Source organism: Chenopodium quinoa, unplaced genomic scaffold (assembly GCF_001683475.1).
Source record: "Chenopodium quinoa cultivar QQ74 unplaced genomic scaffold, ASM168347v1, whole genome shotgun sequence".
Lineage (NCBI taxonomy): Eukaryota > Viridiplantae > Streptophyta > Magnoliopsida > Caryophyllales > Amaranthaceae > Chenopodium > Chenopodium quinoa.
Window position 1 is genome coordinate 3,452,571 of NW_018744662.1, and position 22,225 is coordinate 3,474,795.

The following is a 22,225-nucleotide window of genomic DNA, read 5'->3' on the forward strand; positions in this document are numbered from 1 at the left end:
ACAACACTCACAATATAATTACAACCTGATAACAACAATATAGTGTTAAGGGAAGAGTTTTTATTATTTGTTCGATTTTTAGTGAGGAGGAAGATGGAGATGATGAAGAAAGTGAGCATGATCCTGCTAGTAGTTGCTCTTGTAGTTGCAACAAGGCCGACAACCATGGCTAATGAACCCGGCTTGGGTGAGTTGGGTCAAGGTCAGTTGGTTCGATTGTCAATCACTGCTACCCTTTATTACGATATTCCCTTTGGACAAATTATGGAATTTGCTGCTGCTGCTGCTGCTGCTGCCGCGGCTGATAAAAGCAATGGTGGTGCGCTTACTTGCAAGAATGTAGGCCAAGGTTGCAACGTCGCCTCACCATGTTGTGCCGGGTTGTGGTGTGACAACCCTATGTTGGTGCTTGGGGTATGCAAATTCAAAGTTGATAAACCATCAATGCAGCAACCTTAGCCTTTATTTTTTTCCAAGCTAAGCAGTCATGAAAAATTATATGGTACTTTGGAATGAATTATTGGATGCAATGTGTTGTATTGGTAAAAATAAGTGAAGTTGTGATTCTCAGAAAAATAAAATGAAGTTGTGGTTTATTTTTATGTATTATCATCTATGTTTGAGTAGTTTTTGTAGTTCTATTCCGTAATTTTGTTTGTTGAAAATATTGCTTCAATCTTAGCTACAATACCTTTGAAATTTATATATTTTAATTTTAATGTTATTCATAACCAGAGATAGCTCAGTTGGGAGAGCGTCAGACTGAAGATCTGAAGGTCGTGTGTTCGATCCACGCTCACCGCATTTTTTTTTTGTTTTTTTAAAAAAAGAAAATTTTTGGCTCTCTTTTACTCTTTCACATCGACCCTAGTGGCAAGCATTTGACGGAAGGTTCGTTCAGCATCACCAATCGGTTTCCACTTTCCAGTGAGAAACGAGTTTGGAGGCTGAACTTTGGCTCCACTACGATGGTTAGCCACCTATATCAAAGGCTAACGTGGTTTTGTTTGGTGGTTGTCGACTTGGAGGAGAGATGAGAGTTGTGGATAGTGCTCCAAGGGCAAGGGGTAAGGCGGAGTCGAGGATTGCAAGGATAGAAGCATCATTAAGCACCCTTAATATGGGCATTTAGAGTAAGCGTGGGCATCAAATATCGCTACACTTTGTAAATAATTTCTACTAGTATAACTGTGAGGTTGCCCATATCTTCCACCAATAAATTTCCATATTTCTTGGTTTAACAGAAATGGTAAAATTCCATACAAGGATTACAAGTACATTACTCAAAGCGTCATAGCATGTAACTCTACACCAAATACCGCCTCAATGCTGCTCATACTTGCCCCTGTGTCCACTGAAAGCCGGTAATCATGCTTGAATGTTCACTAGTACATCCTGCAGTTTAAGAGAGCTGATGCTGTTGCTCCAAACAGCAGCACTTTTTTTGCTTGCCAAAGAGAGGGCGGAAGATGCATCCTTAGAATTAGATGCTGAAAATCCCATTAATCAATGCCTACAGCATTTTCTTCACCCATCTTCAAGAAATAATAATGAAAAAAAAAAAAAAAATCCATTGTTCAATTTTCTCACCCTTGCCACACTTTGATGCAAGGTTTCCAAAGTTGACACTTCTAATTTCGTACCTATGGTCGTTTAGCTGACATAAAATTAACTAATTAATACGAGATCATACATGAGAATCAGGATTACTGCATTTGCAATAACAGAACAATCCATTTACATGTAACCGAAACAAAAGGTTGGTAGTAGTAATCTTTCTATTATACCAAAACCAAGACACATAGGTCGGTAAATAATTGCCACAAAAATTGCCCCTTGTAAAACATGTACAGAACATATAATCCCCAAAACTGAATCTGATGCATCCTCTCATGAGTCTCAACAGTCTAGCGATGTAAACAAAAATTGCCGAATCCAACCTGTTAAACATATGAAAGTACTCAATTACTGTATAAGTATAATAAAGTAGCAGTAGTTAGCCAAACAGGTAAGTTTGTACTGACCAACTCTATAGCCCATTAGCGAACACGGACTAACTCAACATCCATTATTAACCATGAATTTGGGGGTACGAGATTCGTGCCCTCACTTCCGTATCTGCAAAAGTACGCCAGGAACATATTATACAATAAGTACATCATGCAAAACATTTTGAAAGATAGCCCAAAGAACTTGCATATTGATTAAAAAAAAAGAAAAATCACAGTATAAGAAACATTACCCCAATTCAGGCGGTATTTGAAGCCTTCTCTTACCACCAACACGCATTCCTGCAAATCAAAAGTGACAAATTCATCCTTTGTACACTTTTCCTTTACTAGAAGTACAATATAAATGTATGACAGTTATGGAACACTAATTCAATACCAGCACAATTTGATAATTTTGAAGAGCTATTTTCAGCTATGTTAAAGGAACAGTATAAAATAACATTTTGAAATATTGAGTTAAATACAGATATGACTGCATGTTATGCAATGTGGACAGATCGTATTACCTTCTACTCCAAGCTCAAGCCCATCCATAACACGACCTTTACCTGGAAGACATTAGCAAGTGTTAGAAATTGAGACTGTTAAGGAAATGAGCTCATACAAGTATAGCATACCAAGGCGAAATTTGAGAGGATCTTTTCCAGCACTTGAATCAAAAATCTGGTTCCCTTTCTTCAGTTTACCAGTATAATGAATAGAGACCTGAAATCAGTAGAAAGTCAGTAATCAATCCAAAGCAGCCACACTAAATGGTAAAGAATCAGCAAACAGTTATCAGACTTACCTTTTTTCCCCTGGAAGCCACTTTTCCATCTTCTTCACCAGCCTCAAGTTCCTCAACAATCAAGCCGCCTGATATTGTCCTTGTGTTGCAATTTATTTTTCCACCAGTCTCTGTCAGAGGGTCTCCAGTTTCTTTTCTATTCTTTCTTTTCTTCTTCTTAGCCTTTTTATCTTCAGTTTGGTGTTCATCAGTTATATCTCCAGAAACACACCTCTTTCTGAGTAAAGACAAGTTCATAATCTTAATACAATCACATCTGAGACATCTATAAAAGACCACAAGCAAAATCCAAGCATGAAAAAGGAAGTACATAAGATCTTTCATGCCACAATTAATCTGAGAATGAAGACAAAGAAAACAAGAAATGTGTAACCTTTTATAGAAACCCAAATTTGGAGAAACAAAGGTGTACTAAAAGCTAAAGAGTAAATTCTGGACTTTTTCAGCAATCTAAAGCCGTGGGAGCAGGCAATGATATGCAGTGATGAGCTATTTTTCATTTACTAAACAGTAGGCATATACAACAAATTCCAGTTATTATATGAATATATGATCATATGTTCTAGTTTTTTTTTTTTTTTTTTTAAAATTAAAGTATTCATTCTAATATTATGGATCTCATAACATTACAACATTTTCATGTCCTTTCTCATGTTCAAGATTTCGTGAGTCAAGTTTTTGTGATCAAGTTTTCATGCTTATCTGCAAACATTATCTACATAACTTCCTCAGTTCCTCTACTGATGGATAGTACAACACTAACAACACAATGATGTGTCCAGTTAGATTTTGAACTGTCAATTAAGAATGTTGTTCCATATGGAAATGTGGGAGTGTTGAGACTTCAACACAAATTTAAAATTCATGTAGAGGCTGGGAAACATCATTATAATTATAAGATTACTATCTCTTAACATTAGTGAACACGAAACTCTAAAACCATCATAGAGAAAACAAACTAGTCAAGAGCTCATAATCAAATGGACTTGTGTATTCTGGTACTGGAAAATAAAGCTTATTTAACCTTTTTGAATCTTCATCACCCATTTCAGAATTTCCACACAGTGAAGAGATAGGCATCTGATCTTCTTTCTCACTCTCAACCATTTGCTCACAAATAGGATCACTAGAAGTAATCTGTTGCGAAATTGCACCATCATCTTCAGATTCACTCAACATATATGACTTTTTAAGGCGCTTTCGGCTGCTCTTCCTAGTCCCATCTTTCTCCTGTTTTACTACAGGGTAACAAAAATCAAAATCATCTATTCTCTTTTAACCTAGAAATAAACCATGAACTATATAGTAAAATCAAAAGCATTTCAGTGACAGAACATACAAAGACTCAGATTAAACAAGTGCACAGAACAAAACAAGTTTATCTCTAAGTGCGGGCATGCATATGCGTGAGTGTGCTTTGAGTATCCCACAAATAGGGGGATTTTTTCCCAAATTAAGCTTTATACGGAAATTATTTACGAAATTGGTCTCGTGGCAAAAGTATTTCCCAAACTAAGCTTCTGACTCAGTTTTAAAAAAAAAAAAAATTCAAGACATAAAACGCTGTCTCAGGCAGCGTTTTATGGTAGTTTGACTTTTTTCAAAAACTTCGTATTTCATACCTGTTTTATACAAATAAACGCTGCCTCAGGCAGCGTTTAATGTACAAGCATAAAACGCAGCATGAGGCAGCGTTTTTATCTGTACATTAAATGCTGCCTCAGGCAGCGTTTCTTGCGGGAATTATAACGAATTCCAGGCCTTTTTTTTCTCAATCTCTTTCACGCAATTTACACTCTCTCTCTCACTAACTCTCATTGTCAGCAACAAAGAACCACAGTCGTTGCCAACGCCTCCCCTGTCGTGCCGCCGCCCCTGCCGCCGCCAAAGTGAACGGAAGTTGTTGCCGGCATTGTCTCACTCACTCTTTAAATCCGGGTAAACCCTAAATTCGTAGTACATTGTTGAATTTTACATTGAATAGTTGGTAGTAGATAGTTGTTGTATGTTGTAGCAAATTGTGATGTAAATTGTATTAATTTGTTGCTAATTAGTAATGAAATGTGATAAATTGTTGATAATTATTGATGATAATGTGGTACATTGTTGAGGAAAAATATAGACGAAAGTGTTGATTAAATTGTCGACAAAATTGTTGATGAAATTGTAAATGATAATGTGGTTTGTTTTTGATGAAATTCTTGATGGTAATGTGGTCTATTATTGTGAAAAAAATGATAAAATTGTTGATGGTAATGCGGTATTAGTATGTTGATAGTTGTATGCGGTACTAAGAGTTTATGAAATTGGTGATGAAAATGTTGATAATGAGAATGGACTTGTTTCATTGTTGTCATATTAGCTACACATGTAGGTTCTCGAAATTTGATATAACTTTCCATTATCGAAGCTATGTATGTTATGTATTGTTAAATTAGGGTTTTTTGACGTTGTTTTAGAATTCGATTATCCTTAAATGTGTTTTGGTTGGTATGTAGAATATGGCTTCACAAAATTTAGTGTTGTTATGCCGGTGGGGAGGTGAAATTATGTGCGATGGATCAAATGTTGAGTACAGTGGAGGGAATATGGAACTTATAACACTTGAACCGAACATGACTGTGAATGATCTGATGAATGAGGTTCACAGTAGTATCGGCTCAAACCCAATGAATGCTGAACTGAACCTTAAAATGAGGTGTGAGACTGGGCATGGGGTTCAAGTGTTACCTGTCTCCACAAACAAACATTTAAAAGCTTTGAGAAGCATTGTTACAATGAAGGGTGTTCCCAATGAGATATATGTAGAAACAGTGCCTATATGTACCCAACAAAGTACTTGGCAGAACAACATCCTACATATGTCTCCGATTACAACACCGCGTCCTTCCAAGGCCCTTCAAACCACATTCCATCGAATGAATATGGGTTGGGAACTTTCAGTCGCTTGCTGCATGATGATCAATTTCAGATGCCTTCGCAGCCGTACCCACCAGAGCCCAAGGTTGAGCGGGTGCGAGATATGGGCATACATAGCTTGCAGAGATATGGCCATGGCCATCTCGTCCACCGCAGGGACGATCATGACCCGAACTCCTTCCATTCACAGTTCGACTACGGACAGAGTAGTGGTGGAGGTCATACTTCGGGCTCTACACAGGGCAGAGGATTACTTCATCCATAACACCGCTCCCGGCCACAGCCAGGATGACTCATCGTCTCGCCAGCTGACTCCTCCACCGTCCCGAGACCCATTCACCACCATTCAGCATTACACGAGGCGTCCGAGGCGTGTTCGTAGACGGACGGAGGACACACAGGATGGAGATCAGTTAACTCCAATACATGAGTCCAGATAGTATTAGTTAGTTGATCCTTTTGTGGTACTCAGATATTTAACAATGTTGTATATAACGCTTACATTATTAATACAAGAAATGTTTTCTAAATGACTCTCTGTACAATTTGAAGTTTATTTCCCTTATTTGTCCGAATTTGACTTTTGTTAGTGAAACTATATCTTTTATATCCGTTATATGTATCAAGCAGCATATATTTGGTCTCCTGCACTTAAAGTGTTGTTTCACGATGGTTATCATGCTGTTGGGGTTGTTTCCAGTGTTTGATGGTTGTCGGTGGTGGTCGATGGTGGTGGAAAGGTTGGGGCTGGAAGTGGGAATGCTCTTGCGTTGTTTAGGGTGTTTTATGGTAGTTTATGGGTGGTTGAGAGTGGCGGGCGGTGGTGGTGGGGGAGGTGGTTGATGGTGGTGGGGGTGGTGGGAATGTCCTTGCGTTGTTTAGGGTGTTTTGCATTGCATAGGGGTGGTCGAGAGTGGCGGCCGGTGGTGGTGGGGGAGGTGGTTGATGGTGGTGGATGGTGGTGGGGGTGGTGGTTCATGGTGGAGCTGATGCTGTTGGGTGAGGATTATGTGTAGGGACAGCAACAGATTGCAGAAACTGCTGGTGATGCACTGTAGCAGATGCTGCTAGTAATGCAGTCTAGCAGAAAAAACGCTGCCTGAGGCAGCGTTTTATGCTTTAACATAAAACGCAGCCTCAGGCAGCGTTTTATGTTTACATAAAACGCTGCCTCAGGCTGCGTTTTATGCTTCAAATAAAACGCTGCCTCAGGCTGCGTTTTATGCTTCAAATAAAACGCTGCCTCAGGCTGCGTTTTATGCTTCAGGCAGCGTTTTAAAGCCCATATACATATTGCAGTATAATTTGGCAAAATATAGTAGTATATTTTGCCAAAATACATACCAACAGGTCAACAAGGTAAAACGCTGTCTGAGACAGCGTTTTACTTCTTGAATTTTTTTTTTAAAAAAAACTGGGTGTAAAACGCTGTCCGAGACAGCGTTTCACCCCAGAAGTTTAGTTTGGGAAATACTTTTCCCACGAGACCAATTTGGTAAATAATTTACCAATAAAGCTCAATTTGGGAAAAAAAACCCAAATAGGGTAAATGAAGCATTTTATGCATGCCCATACCAACAAAAACAAACTGAATGTGCAAACAAAATCAAAGTTGATTACCATCCAGCATAGCAAACATAATTGAACAGAACAGTCCAAGCATTGTTCAAATTCAAGAATCAGGATGCAGCTCACTTCAAGGGACAGGGATAACAGGCACGTGTATCTCATTCATCTTGCAGAATGGTTCATGAGTACCATGATGGCCTCAAATTTACCAAATATCTCATACATAGAATAAATAAATATAAAGGATTCCTAATCCATGTATATAAGGAGCCATGGGTGAAATGACATAGTATCCTCAAATTAGATATGCTAAGAATAAAATACCATTACACCATACAGAATTAGCACATCAAATAACATACATTCATTACTAGACGAAGGTGATGGAGCAAAGACTTCTGGATCACTGTCATCAATGAAGCTATCCTCTTCATAGTCGTCATCTGCATTAAGATCTTCTGTGTCCGTCTCTCCAACATCTTCTCCGTATGATTCACTTACAATGCCGTTAATAGAAAACATATATTAAAAGCATTAAAGAGAAAGAAAAGGTGTTGCATGCACAGGTCAATTGGTACCAAGTCACCAACATTTCTTCCTGCATTTGATAGCTACATATAGTTCATGAGAAGCATTTTCTTTCAATCTGTAGTTCTGTACAGAAGCAGCGTTGATTCATGGATAAATAGCAGGACTTGTTATCACCAGCATTATTTCAGACTATTTACAGATAGAAATCGATAATATATGAAACATAATAATTAAATAATCTTAAATGTAGGGCATATAAACCTCTAACAAATTGGTTCTTAAGACAAACTTTATATATACAATGTGCCTCCCCTAGCGGATGAGGGAAGTAAGGACATGGAATTACCCTACAATAACAGCGAGCCTTGTTTCTCATAATGCTACAGGCTACAGCTTTACAAAATCATAAAACAGAGTAACTACTCCTGACTCTTGAGACACCACCAAGAAGTCAAAAGCAACAAAAAAACTATTTCAGTATAACCTTAAAATTCTGTTCATGAATGAAATATACAAAAACTAACAAGGACAAGCATGTAATAATATTGGCAAAGCATCATCAAGCAATAAAATAACAGAAACTAATACTATTGGTAAACTCGAAACTAACAGATACGAATCAACATTTTGGGCAATCAACATCTTCAAGAAATCATAAATTAACCTTATCAGCCTAATTAGCACAATAAATGGGTCACATGCAGCAACCATTAGACTTACTAGCGTACTAAAAGTTGTAGATTTGTCGAGGTTTTATCAGCTAATTAGCCTAATTTCATATGTCCTATGTCCTGCCAACCCAATTTACTAAAAAGCTTAAAAAAACAAATGAGAAACAATACAATCTAGCACTAATCAATACATTCAATTTCAGTGCTTGGCCCATAACTTTAATACCTTAAATGTCTAACATCCCCTTCTTAAGTACTCGTAGCTGTAAAGCAAAAACCAGGTTACTTTTGCAAAGCCTATGTCATTTAGGCATCACATAGAATAGAAACACCTCAATATGTGCATGATGAAACATGAAACTAAAGTGTATGATGAAACAATGAGTTTCAAATTATTTGCTTGAAAAAGGATACGACTCATCATCCCCGGCCAAACTACGTCGAGCATTGCCTACAAAGTATCCGGTAAGGTAGACACTACGAGGACCAACAACAGATAAAGTGACTTCTTCAGCCTCATCAAACTCTGATTCCAAATGAAGGTACTCAGCTTTATCAGGCAATAAAACACACAACATAACAGGAGTCTTCTTGCCAACATTGCACTGAACATAACTCTTGTTGTTTGAAGCACCCATTCCTAGTGTAGCCTACAGTACCCAAAAATTATTAAAGGAGATTATTAATTTATAAAAACTTTATCATTTGATTATATTTGCAACACTTAAATTCCTGAATCAGGTAAGAACTTAAGAAGAAATTACCTGGGAAATACGGAGTTTTCCACATGATTGGTTAGGTGAAAGAGTAAATGGCTTTCCTGGTTTAATTTCAACTCCTACAAATCATCACAATTTAAACAAATACCCATTAATTTAATCCAAATCCTAGTAAATTTACAATTAGAAAAACCCATTTTCAAAACATAATTGTAATCCTAAAATCAATCACAAAATAGGAAAAACCCCATAAATTTATCCAAAAAATTTCAACTAGAAAAAACCCCATTTCATAACATAGGTTATAAGATAGCGAACTATAATTACAATTAAGGTACAATTGAACAACAAAAAAAAAGAGAGAAAATAAGAAAAACTGACCCCAAAAAGCCATGTTTGCAGAAAAATCACCACTTCAGCACCTCTTCTTACTCTCAATGCAAATACAAATGAGAAATTTGAAATGAAAAAACAAAGAAATGTAAGGACTTTGTCTTTTCTATTTCCCAGATGAATAGATGATTAAAACCCAATTTAATTGAACATGGGTTAATTAATCAAACCGCCCTAAAATGTCGAGAAATGAGGAGAGAAAAATTAGCATTAAATTGGGTGTTAATGGCGGTTTTGGCGCCAATTCTAATACGTATTCAGGGGATGTAGGGTTTTCTCTTTGGTTTATTTCCAAAATTATTTTTTTTTATTATTTTTTTTATATATAAAGCACGGGTTGTTCAGCCCGATCACAGCTTGTCATGTAAGCCCACCGTGGTGTTTAAGGCATTGAGCTACTAGCCTACTACGGCCTTTTCAACTTGATAACCATGTCTAAATTTATGGGCTAAGCAAAACAAATTATCCGATTTAGGGTTTTTACTTTTGTACTTCATTATAGGGTATAAGATATTCAATACTATTGCCGATATAAAGAAAATTAAAGCCCTTTGTCATTTTGTTATCCACCTTAGGTGCACTTTGCTTAGTAACACACATAAAATGTTAACTAATAGCTATCCTTGAGGAAATTTTCTTAGTCAATAATTCAATACTTAGTTGACTCAATTTTAAGGCATAACACTTTATTTTTATTATTTTCATAGATGGCATGAGCCAGCTAGTCAGCTACTCATAAAATAATATTCTATCCACCAACTATAATGAAAAAAAAAAAAAAAAACTCATTGACAATTACCCCCTCCATCACATGATAGAGTACATAATAGAGTACTTATTTCATATTTAGCGGTGTTAAGATGTGTCTATTACCATTAATATCTTTAATTATGCATGAACACAAGTCATAAATTAAAAAGTTGATATTGTAAATTAAAACTACATATTGAAACGAATTTAAGGATATCTCATCACATGAATATAATATTTTATGAAATATATTATATATTGATGACTTAATGAGAATGTGGTGAATATAATTAAGGCCCCGTTCTATTCACCTTAATTTTGCTGAACTGAAATTATTGTTACTGAACTGAAATTATTTTTGTTGAACTTAAATTATTTTTACTGAACTTAAATTAATTTTACTGAACTGAAATTATTTTTGCTGAACTGAAATTATTTTTACTGATTTTCTATTATAATTCTTCTTTAACAAAATTGAATTTTACTGAATTGAACTTATTTTTACTGAATTGAAATTAATTTTATTGAACTAAACTTATTTTTATTAAAATGAAATTATTTTTACTGAACTGAAATTATTTTTACTTAATATTATTTTTTTTAAGGTGAAGAGAACAGGGCCTAAGTTTGATAAAATTAAATTAGAATAGGCATTATATTATGAGACGAAGGGAGTATCACACGATATCAATCTTAGAAAATTTGCCTAAAATTCAAGTCTTAAATCAACTTATGAGTTTTTTTTTTTCAAACATTGACCTTGGTTTTGGCTTGTTTACATGTGGAAAGAAATTACTTCAACCTATTTTCTTTTCTTTTTGCAATTGTTTGAGGAGGATAAGGATAATTGTTACCTTAGGTTTTAGAGAGGTAACAAATGGGTAAAAACCATTCCTCCTATGTAATGGTAATTGTTACTCAATCTTCTAATCAAACACTTGTTAACGGTAATGATTTAACCGAATCCATCTCTACCCAAAAAACACCCTTACCAAACATGCAAATGTAAATTTAAACTTGACCTTGACTTAGTAACAAACAAACCAAACATTGACCAAACCAATTACAAAAGTGCTTTTGGCTTCACCCTACCCCTACATATGGCCAAGTGATCGACCGACATAAGAAGACTAAGGCCCCGTTCTTTAGAGCTGCTCTGCTCTGCTCTGCTGAGCCCTACTCGGCTCAAATTAAATCTGTTGTGCTCTGCTCAAAAGAAATCTGCTCTGCTTTATTTTCAAATAATAATTAATAATAACAATATTAATAATTAATATTCAATAATAATAATTAGTATTGTATTTATGATAATAATTTATTATTCTGAATAATTATAATAATTATTAATATTAAAAATAATTTAATTATTAATATTAATAATAATTAATATTTATTAATCATAATAATAATTATCAATAATAATATTTCATAATTCAAACTATTAAGAATTAATATTTAATAATATTATTAATTAATAATTTCTAATAATTATAACAATTCTTTCAAAATAAATAAATAATAATAATTACAATTAATAACAATTTCTTTTATAAATATTTGATATTATAATCACAATGTGTAGAAACATTTTATGTGGGTATTGATGGTTAATTCATTAAGTTGAATTATTTTTAAAATCTTTCCATACAATCTAGGAATTAAAAAAAAAAGGTTGTTTTCAAGTAGTACTTTGTATATTGTTATTATTTTTGGTGTTAAAAATATATGATTAAGACAAATTTTTAAGGAAAATCATTATTACTCATTAAATCATTTTATTTTAAAATTTTTGTGAAATAAATATAAGTAAATCATTGTCTTTTTTCTTTCTACTATTAACTTATGTTAAATATGGTACACATATATTTATGTTTTCACTCACCTAAATCAATGATATATGCACTTAATAATGATAATGATAATGATAATGATAATGATAATGATAATGATAATGATAATGATAATGATAATGATAATGATAATGATAATGATAATAATAATAATGATAATAATAACAATGATATTAATAATAATAATAATGATAATAATGATAATAATAATAATGATGATAATGATAATAATAATAATAATAATAATAATGTTGAAATCTGCTCTGCTCGGCTTGGCTCTGCTCTGCTATCTTGAAAATCTGCTTGTTGAAATCTGCTCTGCTCGGCTCGGCTCGGCTCTGCTCTGCTCTGCTATCTTGAAATCTGCTCTGCTAAAATTTAATCTGCTCTGTTGTGCTGACCCCTGCTCTGCTCTGCCCAGAAGCTCAAAAGAACAGAGCCTAAGTTACTATATATAAATAAAACTCGATTCACCAACATCCTTTAATTTCATTCCTCTTTTGATACATACAACTATTCAATAAAGAAACACAAAAGCAAAACTACAACTATTCAATCCTAGCCACCCTCCTCGGAGTCACTACGCCCCTTAGATTCTCCAATAAAACAGTTTGAAGATCCTCCGGGACCGCCTCAAAGATGATCAAAGATTGCTCCACGGATACCCCATAGTTTACCAACCAGTCGGCTACCCTATTTGTTTCCCTGTAACAATGGTCGATAGTGATTTATCATCCTTGTCTTGCAATTAGGGTTTTTCACTTTCAAAGAATGTGAATTTAAGGGGAGTTAGAAGGAATAGGATCCTTTAACATACGAACCACCACTTCCGAGGCTGCTCGAACCTGAACTCTTCGATGGACGGCATTCCACGCAATGGCTAGGCCTCTCATCAGAGCCAATGACTCTGCTCTAGTACGCTTTCACACACCACACATGAGCGCAAACACCTCGTGCATCCTTTGTATGGCTTTGAACCACCCCATCAGCTCTAGCAGCACCTGGATTCCCTTTGTTTGCTCCATTTGTGTTGAGGCAAACCCAACACTTTTATTGATAACTTAATGAGAATGCATGTGGTAAATATAATTAAGTTTGATAAAATTAAATTAGAATAGGCATTATATTATATTATGAGACGAAAGGAGTATCACACAATAACAATCTAGAAAATTTGCGTAAAATTCAAGTCTTAATTAAATCAATGGATCCCGTTCAAAAAAAATAAAATTAAATCAATTGATGAGATTTTTATTTTTTTTTCAAACATTGACCTTGAGTTTGACTTGTCAACATTGAGGAGCATTTGTTATGAATATTGGAAATGGTGAGGAAAGGAAATAAATAAGAGAGAGGAAAAGAATTATTAATTCTTACCTTTTCATTTGTTTGGTTTAACCATGGAAATCAATTACTTAAACCTATTTCCTTCTCTTTTTGCAATTGTTTGAGGAGGCTAGGGTAAAAATAATTGCTACTTTAGGTTTTAGAGAGGTTGGTAACAAATAGGTAAAAACCATTCCTCCTAAATAATGATAATTGTTACTCAATCTTCTAATCAAACACTTATTACCCCGATAATGATTTAACCGAATTCATCTCTACCCAAAAAACACCCTAACCTAACATGCAAATGTAAATTTAAACTTGACCTTGACAAACGAACCAAACATTGACCAAACCAGTTACAAAAGTGCTTTTGGCTTCACCCTGCCCTTACATATGGCCAAGTGAACCGACAAAAGAAGACTTTTTTTTTTTTTTTTTTTTTTACAAAAGATAAGAAGACTAAGTTACTATATATAAATATCACTCTATGCACCAACATCCTTTCATTCCTCTTTTGATACATACAATAAACCATCCTTAACTAATTACCATATAACATCAAAATTTTGCCCAAAAGAGAGAGAGAGAGAGAGAGATTAATTATCATGGCATACAACAAGAATAATAGTTATAATTACAAGATGATGTTACAAAAGAAGCAAGAACCCACCAATTTACTAAACTTCGTATTCATGTCAACCGTTAACAAAGCCTCTAAGATGCTTTTATCCGTGGTTTCCAACAATTATGCCTTAGATTTTTCTTCACCTTCTTTTACTAATAATAGTAATAATAATAATAAGTGGAAGGTTAAGGATCATTTGAGGTTTATGTCTTTGCTTTTCACCTGGTTCACTATGTGGGCCCTTCGCCTTGTCTCCGATGTTATTCCTACTTCTTCCTCACTATTTTCATCTCTTAATCATCGTAAAATTACAAGTAGTAGTAATGTTATGGTTGTTGATCATCATGGAGATGGCCATGGTGATGGATCATCGTCGGCGGCGGCGGCTTTGACATCGGTGTCGTATTCTCCTGTTCAGAATCTAGACTTGATTTCTCATGATGGGTTCTTAATAGAGGGTGGCGGCGATCATCATCATCGGCTTCAAGCTGGATTGTCCGTTGAAGCTCTTAGTAGAGCGCTCTCCCATGTAAGGCCTGTTTATTTATCCTTAAATTAATTTTACTGAAATAAAAATGATTTTTTTTAGTGAATATTAATTATTTATATAAGCTGATGTGAATATTGAATAGGGCCTAGGCTATGTTCTTCTGTAATCTTATTTTTGCTAGACTTAACTTATATTCAAGATAAATAGGTAATTAAAGATGCTGGTTTATGCCGAATTTTTGTTAAACTAAACTCAATTTTTAATGTGCGACTTGATTTATTATTTTTGTTAAACTAAACTCAATTTTCAATTTTGTGTTGTTTATGTTAGGGAGATGTCCTAGTTTTTTCAATTTTGTGTTGTTTATGTTAGGGAGATGTCCTAGTTAGAAGTTCTTATAAATCTATAATGTCTCATTCTTAATTTAACTTTTAATGACAAAAATATGTCTAGTATTTAGCTTGCTTAGTGTCTGTTCAATTAGTTAATAATCAATAAATTACGTATTGATTGATTATGTAAGTGATTATTTAATTAATAATCGGATATTTTGACTTTAAGTTTTTGTTACTCTAACCATTTCATATTCATATTTGTTTCATCATTTGCAATAATTCATTTTAAGAAAGTGAGAAAGTTTTAGTACTCGCATAATAATTATTCTTAAGTTAATATTTTATAACATGGTAAAAAATAGAAATAGAAAATCCAAAATACGAAAGAGTCGGTTTAACACATGTATGAAGAGGAAATGGAAAAGTGAAGTAATCTGTTTTGTTGATTTGTGGGCAACAAGAAGACAAATTATGGTAACTTCCATTCAAGTGGAAGAATTGTATTTTAGATCACGTGGCTTAGCAAGAAAGTCACGTGGCAAGGACAAATATCTTGTGTCGTCTAGTACAAGTGCTTTCGGTGTAAATTTGTGTAGTTATACACTTATACGTATAACACATGCCTTTCATGCAAATAGATATAGTGGCTATTCCTCCCTTCTTGGGACTAGGAAGCAAGAAATCAACATTTCTTCTAAGGTAGCAAGAAATCAATCAATACAAAACCAAAACCAAGTATCCAACATGGAAATATCGATTATCAACAATAATATAATATTCGGATTTTTCACCATATACCACTGAGTTTAAACTTAATTCACCATATCGAAAACTTTCTAATACACCATATACCATTCAGTTTAACAATAATGTCACAACATGCCCTTTCCGTTAACTCAGTTAGTCCTTAAGATTAATTGTGCCACATGGTTGCTTGTAATTGGTTCTTATTAATATTATTTAGTTAATTAATTAATTTTGGAAAAATTATTCAAAAAAAATTAAAAAACATAACACCACCAACTCAGCCACTGCCGCCCCCAGCCCATCTCTAAACCCCACCCCCGGATGGCAACCAGGTCCACTTCCCGGCCGACCAGCATCCCTTCGTCCCGCCGACGAAAATTTTGAGCCAAACCACCTCTCCTTCTCGAATTCCCAGCTACCACCTTAGGTGAATTCCCCTCTCCCTCCCGATTGCAACCACCAACCCACCACTTTATCCTAATTCCCCAGCCACCACCTTTAGGGGTGTTCAAATACGGATTCCCGGGTACCCGGAGTTTCGGGTAGTTGGTAATTCGTCCCATGTCCCGATTCGAATATCTCGGGTACCCGGGTTTCGGGTACCCGAATTATTCGGGTCGGGACGTCGGGTACCCGGATTTTCTCATTCTCTAATTGGCATTCCCTCATTCTCAAAAAGCTTCCTGTTAAAAAAAAAAAAAAAAAAAAAAGCTGAAACACCAAGAAAAGCACGCATACAAGCATAATATAACCATAAACATCACCAATTAAAAACTAGAGAATGAATCAAATAACCTCAATCAAACAAATACTTAGTAAATTAATAATCTTTTAATAAAATTCAATTACAAGTATAAGAGAACAATATTGGAATCTTTCTCTTGAAAACTTTGTGGAGTTCGGGTAGAAGACCCCAGCTGCTGCTTCATCTTCTTCTCTAGAACAGCCGCTGCTTCATCTTCATCTTCTTTGTGGCGATTCGGCTTCAAAACTTAGGGGTTAGCAGAAGAAGGAATAATTAATTAATTAGGCGTTGAAATTGGCGGATGAAAATGAAGGAAGGTTCAACAATGGCGTAAGGAGAGAGAAGATGGAGGCAATGAGAGTGAAGTGAGACCAAATTTACCATTGAAGGAAGCATATCTATGAGGAGAGAGAGAGAGGAAGAGAGAGAGCAGCAGAGGGGTATTTTTTTCTGAGGAATGAGAACCTTAATGGCTAATGGGCTGTGTTAAATTTTGAGGGTTTTTTATTTTTTTTTTTATTTTCGAGAATTCGGGTACCCGGGTATTAAAAAATGTGGCCATGTCCCGACCCGGATTAATATTCCCGGGTCGGGTACCCGTCCCGAAAAAAACAGTTTTTTCCCCAAATTTCCCATCGGGTATTTACCGAGTCATTGGGAAATCGGGTCGGGTTTTTTTGAACACCCCTAACCACCGTAGCAGAATTCTCCAGCCACCACCTTCGCCGGCAGCCCAAACCCTCTCTCACATGTCGCCGCCACCCAACTTGCCCTAAAACCACCACCCCCAAAACCCTTAAACACCAAAATCGAAAACCTAGATTTTGGTTTTGGGTTTCGGCGTGTACGTGGTGGTTTAGTGAGGTGAAGATGGCATCGGGAGAGGCAAATTCAGTTAGCCAACGTGTAGAAGTAGGGTTTGGGTGTCGGCCGATGGTTAGGGGAGTGTTTTCGAGAGAGATAGGGGTTTTGGTCAAGGGAGGCAGTGAGACATGGTGGTTCAAGGGAAGAGGAGCAGCACCGTCGAGGGTTCCGGTCAGATTTTGGGCCGGCGTGGGGGGTTTTGGTCAGAGTTCAGGCTGGCGTGAGGTTCTGGTTGGATTCCGCCGACGGGCGGTGGCAGGCTGGGAGGACGTGGGTGGCTGGATGTTGGTTTTAAATTTTTTAATAATTAATTAAATAATTATTCTAAAATTAAATATTTTAAAAGGGGAACTAATTATATGTTGCCACGTGGCATTATTAGCCTTAATGACTAACGGTGTTAACGTCCGTTAGTCATTAATGGCATGTTGTGACATTATTGTTAAACTGAATGGTATATGGTGTATTAGAAAGTTTTCGATGGTATATGGTGAATTAAGCTTAAACTCAGTGGTATATGGTGAAAAAATCCGTATAATATTTCTTTTATATTTTATTATTTGCTCTATCTCTTTATGCACAAAATTTTAGAAAAAATATTAAAATAATAAAATATGAACGAATTAGGGTTGGTGGAAAATAAAGTACGATAGTTAGGAGCAGAGAGAATATCAAATACGAAGGAAGTATACTTCAGATTTATTATACTTCCTTTTTTTTTCGTTCAGAAAAAAGGAAGTATAATAAATCTGAAGTGGATTTAGTTATACAATACTAATTCAATTTATACCCTTTAGTACTTTTAAGTTTTAATTATTTCTAATTTTAATATATGTAGTATGTACTAATTAAAAAGGCAATTTATGGATCATACTAGACTACAATTTTTTATTTTATATATGTACAATGTAGTTCGTGGAATATACATGCTAAGTAAGTATTACATATGGAGTATTAGTTAATTATAAAAATGTCACCAATTTTATGTCTTGACGATTAAAATAGGCCTCATTCCATTTACCATATTTGTACTAGTAGTTAACCTTTTACCAAGCTTGCATTAGTTTTGACGATTTTTTTTGTTACAACTTGATTACAGATACTAGCTTTACTAAATGAGCTACCAGCAACATCAAAGAAATACGAATTCGCGGTAGCAATGGCTGACAGGCTACTAGACGACAACACTCGTGATGGTAATGTAGAGCTTCTTCACGTCAATAGTGTAGCATTATCATCCGCATTCGAGTGCACGGTCAATCGATTGTACCACATCCTCAACAATGCTGCAATATCCCATGTTGATCAGGCTAACAATCGCGGTGGTCCATGGACCTTACGTGTGATACGTAAACTTCCTTTAGGAACATACATCTCGGCCTACATGAAGGGTGGTATAAGCGCTGTTTTTCCACATTTGCACTCGATGTGGCAACTCCAAAAAAGGCGGTCCATGATGAACGACGATGGTGATGGTGGTGGCGATGAATTTGTTGGGAGTGATCAAAGTGCAGAGGTCGTGGGAGCAGAGAAGCTAGCACAAGAGTTGTTGTGGATTATTCATAAACTTAGGGCATGTTACGCGGTTGATGAGGCCTTAGTACAATGGAGCCTTGCTTCTAACTTGGCTTCCCTTTCTCTCAATGCCAATCCTAGGGTCCAAGCTCTTCTCATTAAAATTTCGGGTAATTTTCCATAAATCAATTTAATTTCCTACTTATTTAGGCTCTGTTTTATTCACCTTATTTTCACTTATTTCAGGTCTAATAAGTTCATATTAATTCAGTTTAGGAAAATAAGTTTTGATAAGGTTTAATAAATTCAGATAAGTTCATATATGTTCAGATAAAAATCATGTAAATAGAACACATCCTAATCACACCTTAACGTGCATTGCATAATTCATTGTGTTGCATCTATGATAACACATTGTTCAAGTGTTCATCATATGTACCTAGTGATTATTCTAATAATGTTGGAACTTATTATTGTACGTGCAGCTTCATTATTAGGAGACATAGCTCAAGCAGAATTCAAGGTTCACACACAAGTCCAATACAGATTGTTAGTGCTCTGGCTTCCGTTATTTTGCTATGCTTGTAGCGGCCTAAGGTACCCGGTGTTGTCAAGTTATGAGAAAATCGACGTTGAGAGAACAATGGAGCGAATGATAGCAAGCCTCTCAGCCACGGAACAAGAGGTCGTGCTAAGAAATTGGTTGCAAGACTTTGCTATATGCTCCTCGGATTGGCCTAATCTTCGACCATCATATGATCGTTGGTGCCAATGTTCGCGTCAACTTGTTGCCTAAGAAAATAAGTCCGGATCAATCTATAATATGGCAAAATTTGGTTTGTATGTATGAATTACTGGGTAAATGTTAGATTGTATCTCGTACTATATGTATCATATTGCTAGTTTCATGTATTAATCAACTCCTTTCTTAGATCAGGATGTAAAATTTGAAAGTTCTCATATTCTCATGCTTACATTTTCATGATGAATTAAGTACATATGTTTGGTGTGTTTTTTTTAAAGCAAGTGGATGTAAATATGTAATTTTACACATACCCAATACCCGAATATTATGCGTCTTTAATCTTCATGTGGACAGAATTTCATAAATTGATGTTATTTGTTACTTGAAATCTAGAATGGCAGAAAAAAGGTTGACTTCAAATGCACGTATGGCTCTCAATCAAGAAAAGAAATTATTCTAATAGTTGATTCAAACAAGTTAGAGATGAATAGATGATAGCGTGTTTTCACATATATTTTTTAAATGGCTAGTTTTATACTTTTATACTCATATACTTCTTCCGTTTTTTAGTTGACACACTTTGACTTTAGTAATATACACAAACTACACTTTGACATGCTTTTGTGATATTAGCTTCAATAAAACATAATTATCTGAGATTTTTTTGAATCGTCTCAATGTAAATTTTATTAATATATATCCAGTTTTTATAATTTTACAACATCGATAACTAGAGGTTGGTATTAATCGATAAAATTGTTTAAAGCTTATAATTAGAGATATTGATCATAATTTTAGATTGCCATATTACAAACTAACAAGAATTTATTAGAAGCTTTAAATATATTAAACTATTAAGCAACATTATTTATTAGAAAGCAATTTGGCTATGGGAAGCAACAACTTGTTATTTTTCTTTTCCAACTTTCGAAAACACCCGCCTTTAGTTAATAATGGCCACTTTGCTACACATTGAGTTGTGCAGTCTTGTTCATTGCAATCTGGATACACAAAACAGTGCCCCCATGGATCAAAATGACCATTTTCTTCTGCTATTGTTCCACCTGTATTTATATTTTAAATCATCTCATTTAATTAGGTATTGATATAACTTAATTAATTACATGATCATGTATATATGTAACAAAAAATAAATAAAAGTTCCAAACATCTAATAATGTGCTAGACATCATGTACATACATTAGTTTATTTATTTATTTTTTTTTTCCTTCTTTTAAGCAAACCCGACCTTTATATAATGGTGAAAAGAAGATTACTAGTAAGGAACAGATGACAACAATAAGAAGATGAAAAATTACTCCGTATTTCATATTTTATTTGACTAATTTAATACTTATGAAGATATTTGATTTGGTCTTATTCAATTTGTATCTTAAAAAAAATTAAATTCACTTTATAGACCTAGGGAAATTGCTTAAACTTACCTGAAGAAATAGCAAGGACTATGACAATGATAAATAGAAGAGGAAATTGCTGATTGAACTTCATGATGATAGGAAAACACAAATTTGGATCGATGATTCAATGTAATTTGTTAGAGGAAATAGTAAAGTTTAATACAGAGTACTATATAGGAGTAGAATGTGACCCTAAATTTAAGAATACCTATAATTATTCCATTAAATGCATTTATGAAATATGAATTAGGTTTATTTTTTCTTTGCTCAATGCATTTATCATGTACATATCATTTCATTAAGTAGCAGATCTTTATTGTTTTTTTTTTCCTTTTTTCTTTTGATCTCCTTCCTTATTTGATTCCTTATTATAATTAAAGATCCAAACGGAAACTAGGACGACTAATGAGCACACTGCGAATTCTAACTCAGACCCGATGACCCGACCCTGACCCAAAATTGACCCAAAAACATCGACCTAAAAATTGTAACTCGAAATTGATCCAACCCGACCTATACCCGACTCGAAAATGGAGTTGACCCGATACTGATCAGACCCGAAGTGTTTAACCCAAACAAATTTGATCCCAAAATTGACTCGAACATACTTTGATATCCGAAATGTCCCGAACTAGCTAAAATTACTTTATAATTGAACTTAAAAAGTCTGGTAACAAAAATAACTCATATCGTTCATCTTCAACCGTGCTAAGCGCATAAACCGATTTGATAGCTCTTATTATAACAATTTCAAAATATAAAATTATTGATTTGAGCTTGATCCAAAAATAGAACAATCCGAACATGATCCGACCTGATTTTGACCCGGTCTGTATATGACTCGAACATACTTGAATTGAAAATGGTCTGACCCGAAATGACCTGGCCATAACTCGACTCGAAACCTCAGCTCACATGAATCATACCCAAAACCTGAAATGACTCAACCCAATCCATAGCCGACCCGAAATTGACCCGCCTATACCCAACTTGAACGACCCATTTGCCAGGTCTAGCTATAAGCCTATAACTAGTCATGTCCCGAAAACACTTTTAGTTTGATTTTTTTTAGTGTAAATATTTGTACACTATTCTTATACACAAAGTTTCATATGTGGCTAACCACACCATGTGGTCAGGGTTACTCCTTCAGGGGTTCTTCGATCGATTAGGGGTTACATAGTCAGGGGTTACTTGGTTAGGGTTACTC

The 22,225-nt window shown here is 35.0% G+C and overlaps 2 protein-coding genes and 1 non-coding gene across 3 annotated transcripts; 2 read left to right on the forward strand and 1 right to left on the reverse strand.

Annotated features, from left to right (window-relative positions):
* The first annotated feature begins 731 nt into the window (after positions 1-731).
* On the forward strand, positions 732-804 carry TRNAF-GAA. The gene has a single exon. It is a non-coding gene; the product is annotated as a tRNA-Phe (tRNA).
* Positions 805-1,183: 379 nt separating this feature from the next.
* LOC110702099 (peptidyl-prolyl cis-trans isomerase FKBP43-like) lies at positions 1,184-10,421 on the reverse strand. The gene is made up of 11 exons (XM_021879753.1): positions 9,590-10,421; positions 9,254-9,327; positions 8,904-9,139; positions 7,650-7,783; positions 3,824-4,037; positions 2,800-3,016; positions 2,630-2,717; positions 2,519-2,560; positions 2,243-2,291; positions 2,025-2,118; positions 1,184-1,940 (listed from the first exon to the last, which is right to left on the reverse strand). Exons 1-10 carry the CDS (start codon positions 9,600-9,602, stop codon positions 2,040-2,042), a joined length of 1,146 nt encoding a protein of 381 aa, XP_021735445.1. The 5' UTR covers positions 9,603-10,421; the 3' UTR covers positions 1,184-1,940; positions 2,025-2,039.
* A 3,128-nt stretch (positions 10,422-13,549) lies between these two features.
* LOC110702100 lies at positions 13,550-19,895 on the forward strand. Its single transcript, XM_021879754.1, has 3 exons — positions 13,550-14,684; positions 18,436-19,021; positions 19,337-19,895. Exons 1-3 carry the CDS (start codon positions 14,136-14,138, stop codon positions 19,645-19,647), a joined length of 1,446 nt encoding a protein of 481 aa, XP_021735446.1. The 5' UTR covers positions 13,550-14,135; the 3' UTR covers positions 19,648-19,895.
* The last annotated feature ends 2,330 nt before the right edge of the window (positions 19,896-22,225 follow it).

Coding starts and splice junctions, on each gene's coding strand:
- LOC110702099 (XM_021879753.1), bottom strand. Junction 9,140..9,253: donor GAAAACTCCGTATTTCCCAG/GTAATTTCTTCT, acceptor TGGGTACTGTAG/GCTACACTAGGAATGGGTGC. Junction 2,561..2,629: donor TCCTCTCAAATTTCGCCTTG/GTATGCTATACT, acceptor AATGTCTTCCAG/GTAAAGGTCGTGTTATGGAT.
- LOC110702100 (XM_021879754.1), top strand. CDS start 14,136: ATGGCATACAACAAGAATAATAGTTATAATTACAAGATGATGTTACAA. Junction 14,685..18,435: donor TTAGTAGAGCGCTCTCCCAT/GTAAGGCCTGTT, acceptor ACTTGATTACAG/ATACTAGCTTTACTAAATGA. Junction 19,022..19,336: donor TCTTCTCATTAAAATTTCGG/GTAATTTTCCAT, acceptor TTGTACGTGCAG/CTTCATTATTAGGAGACATA.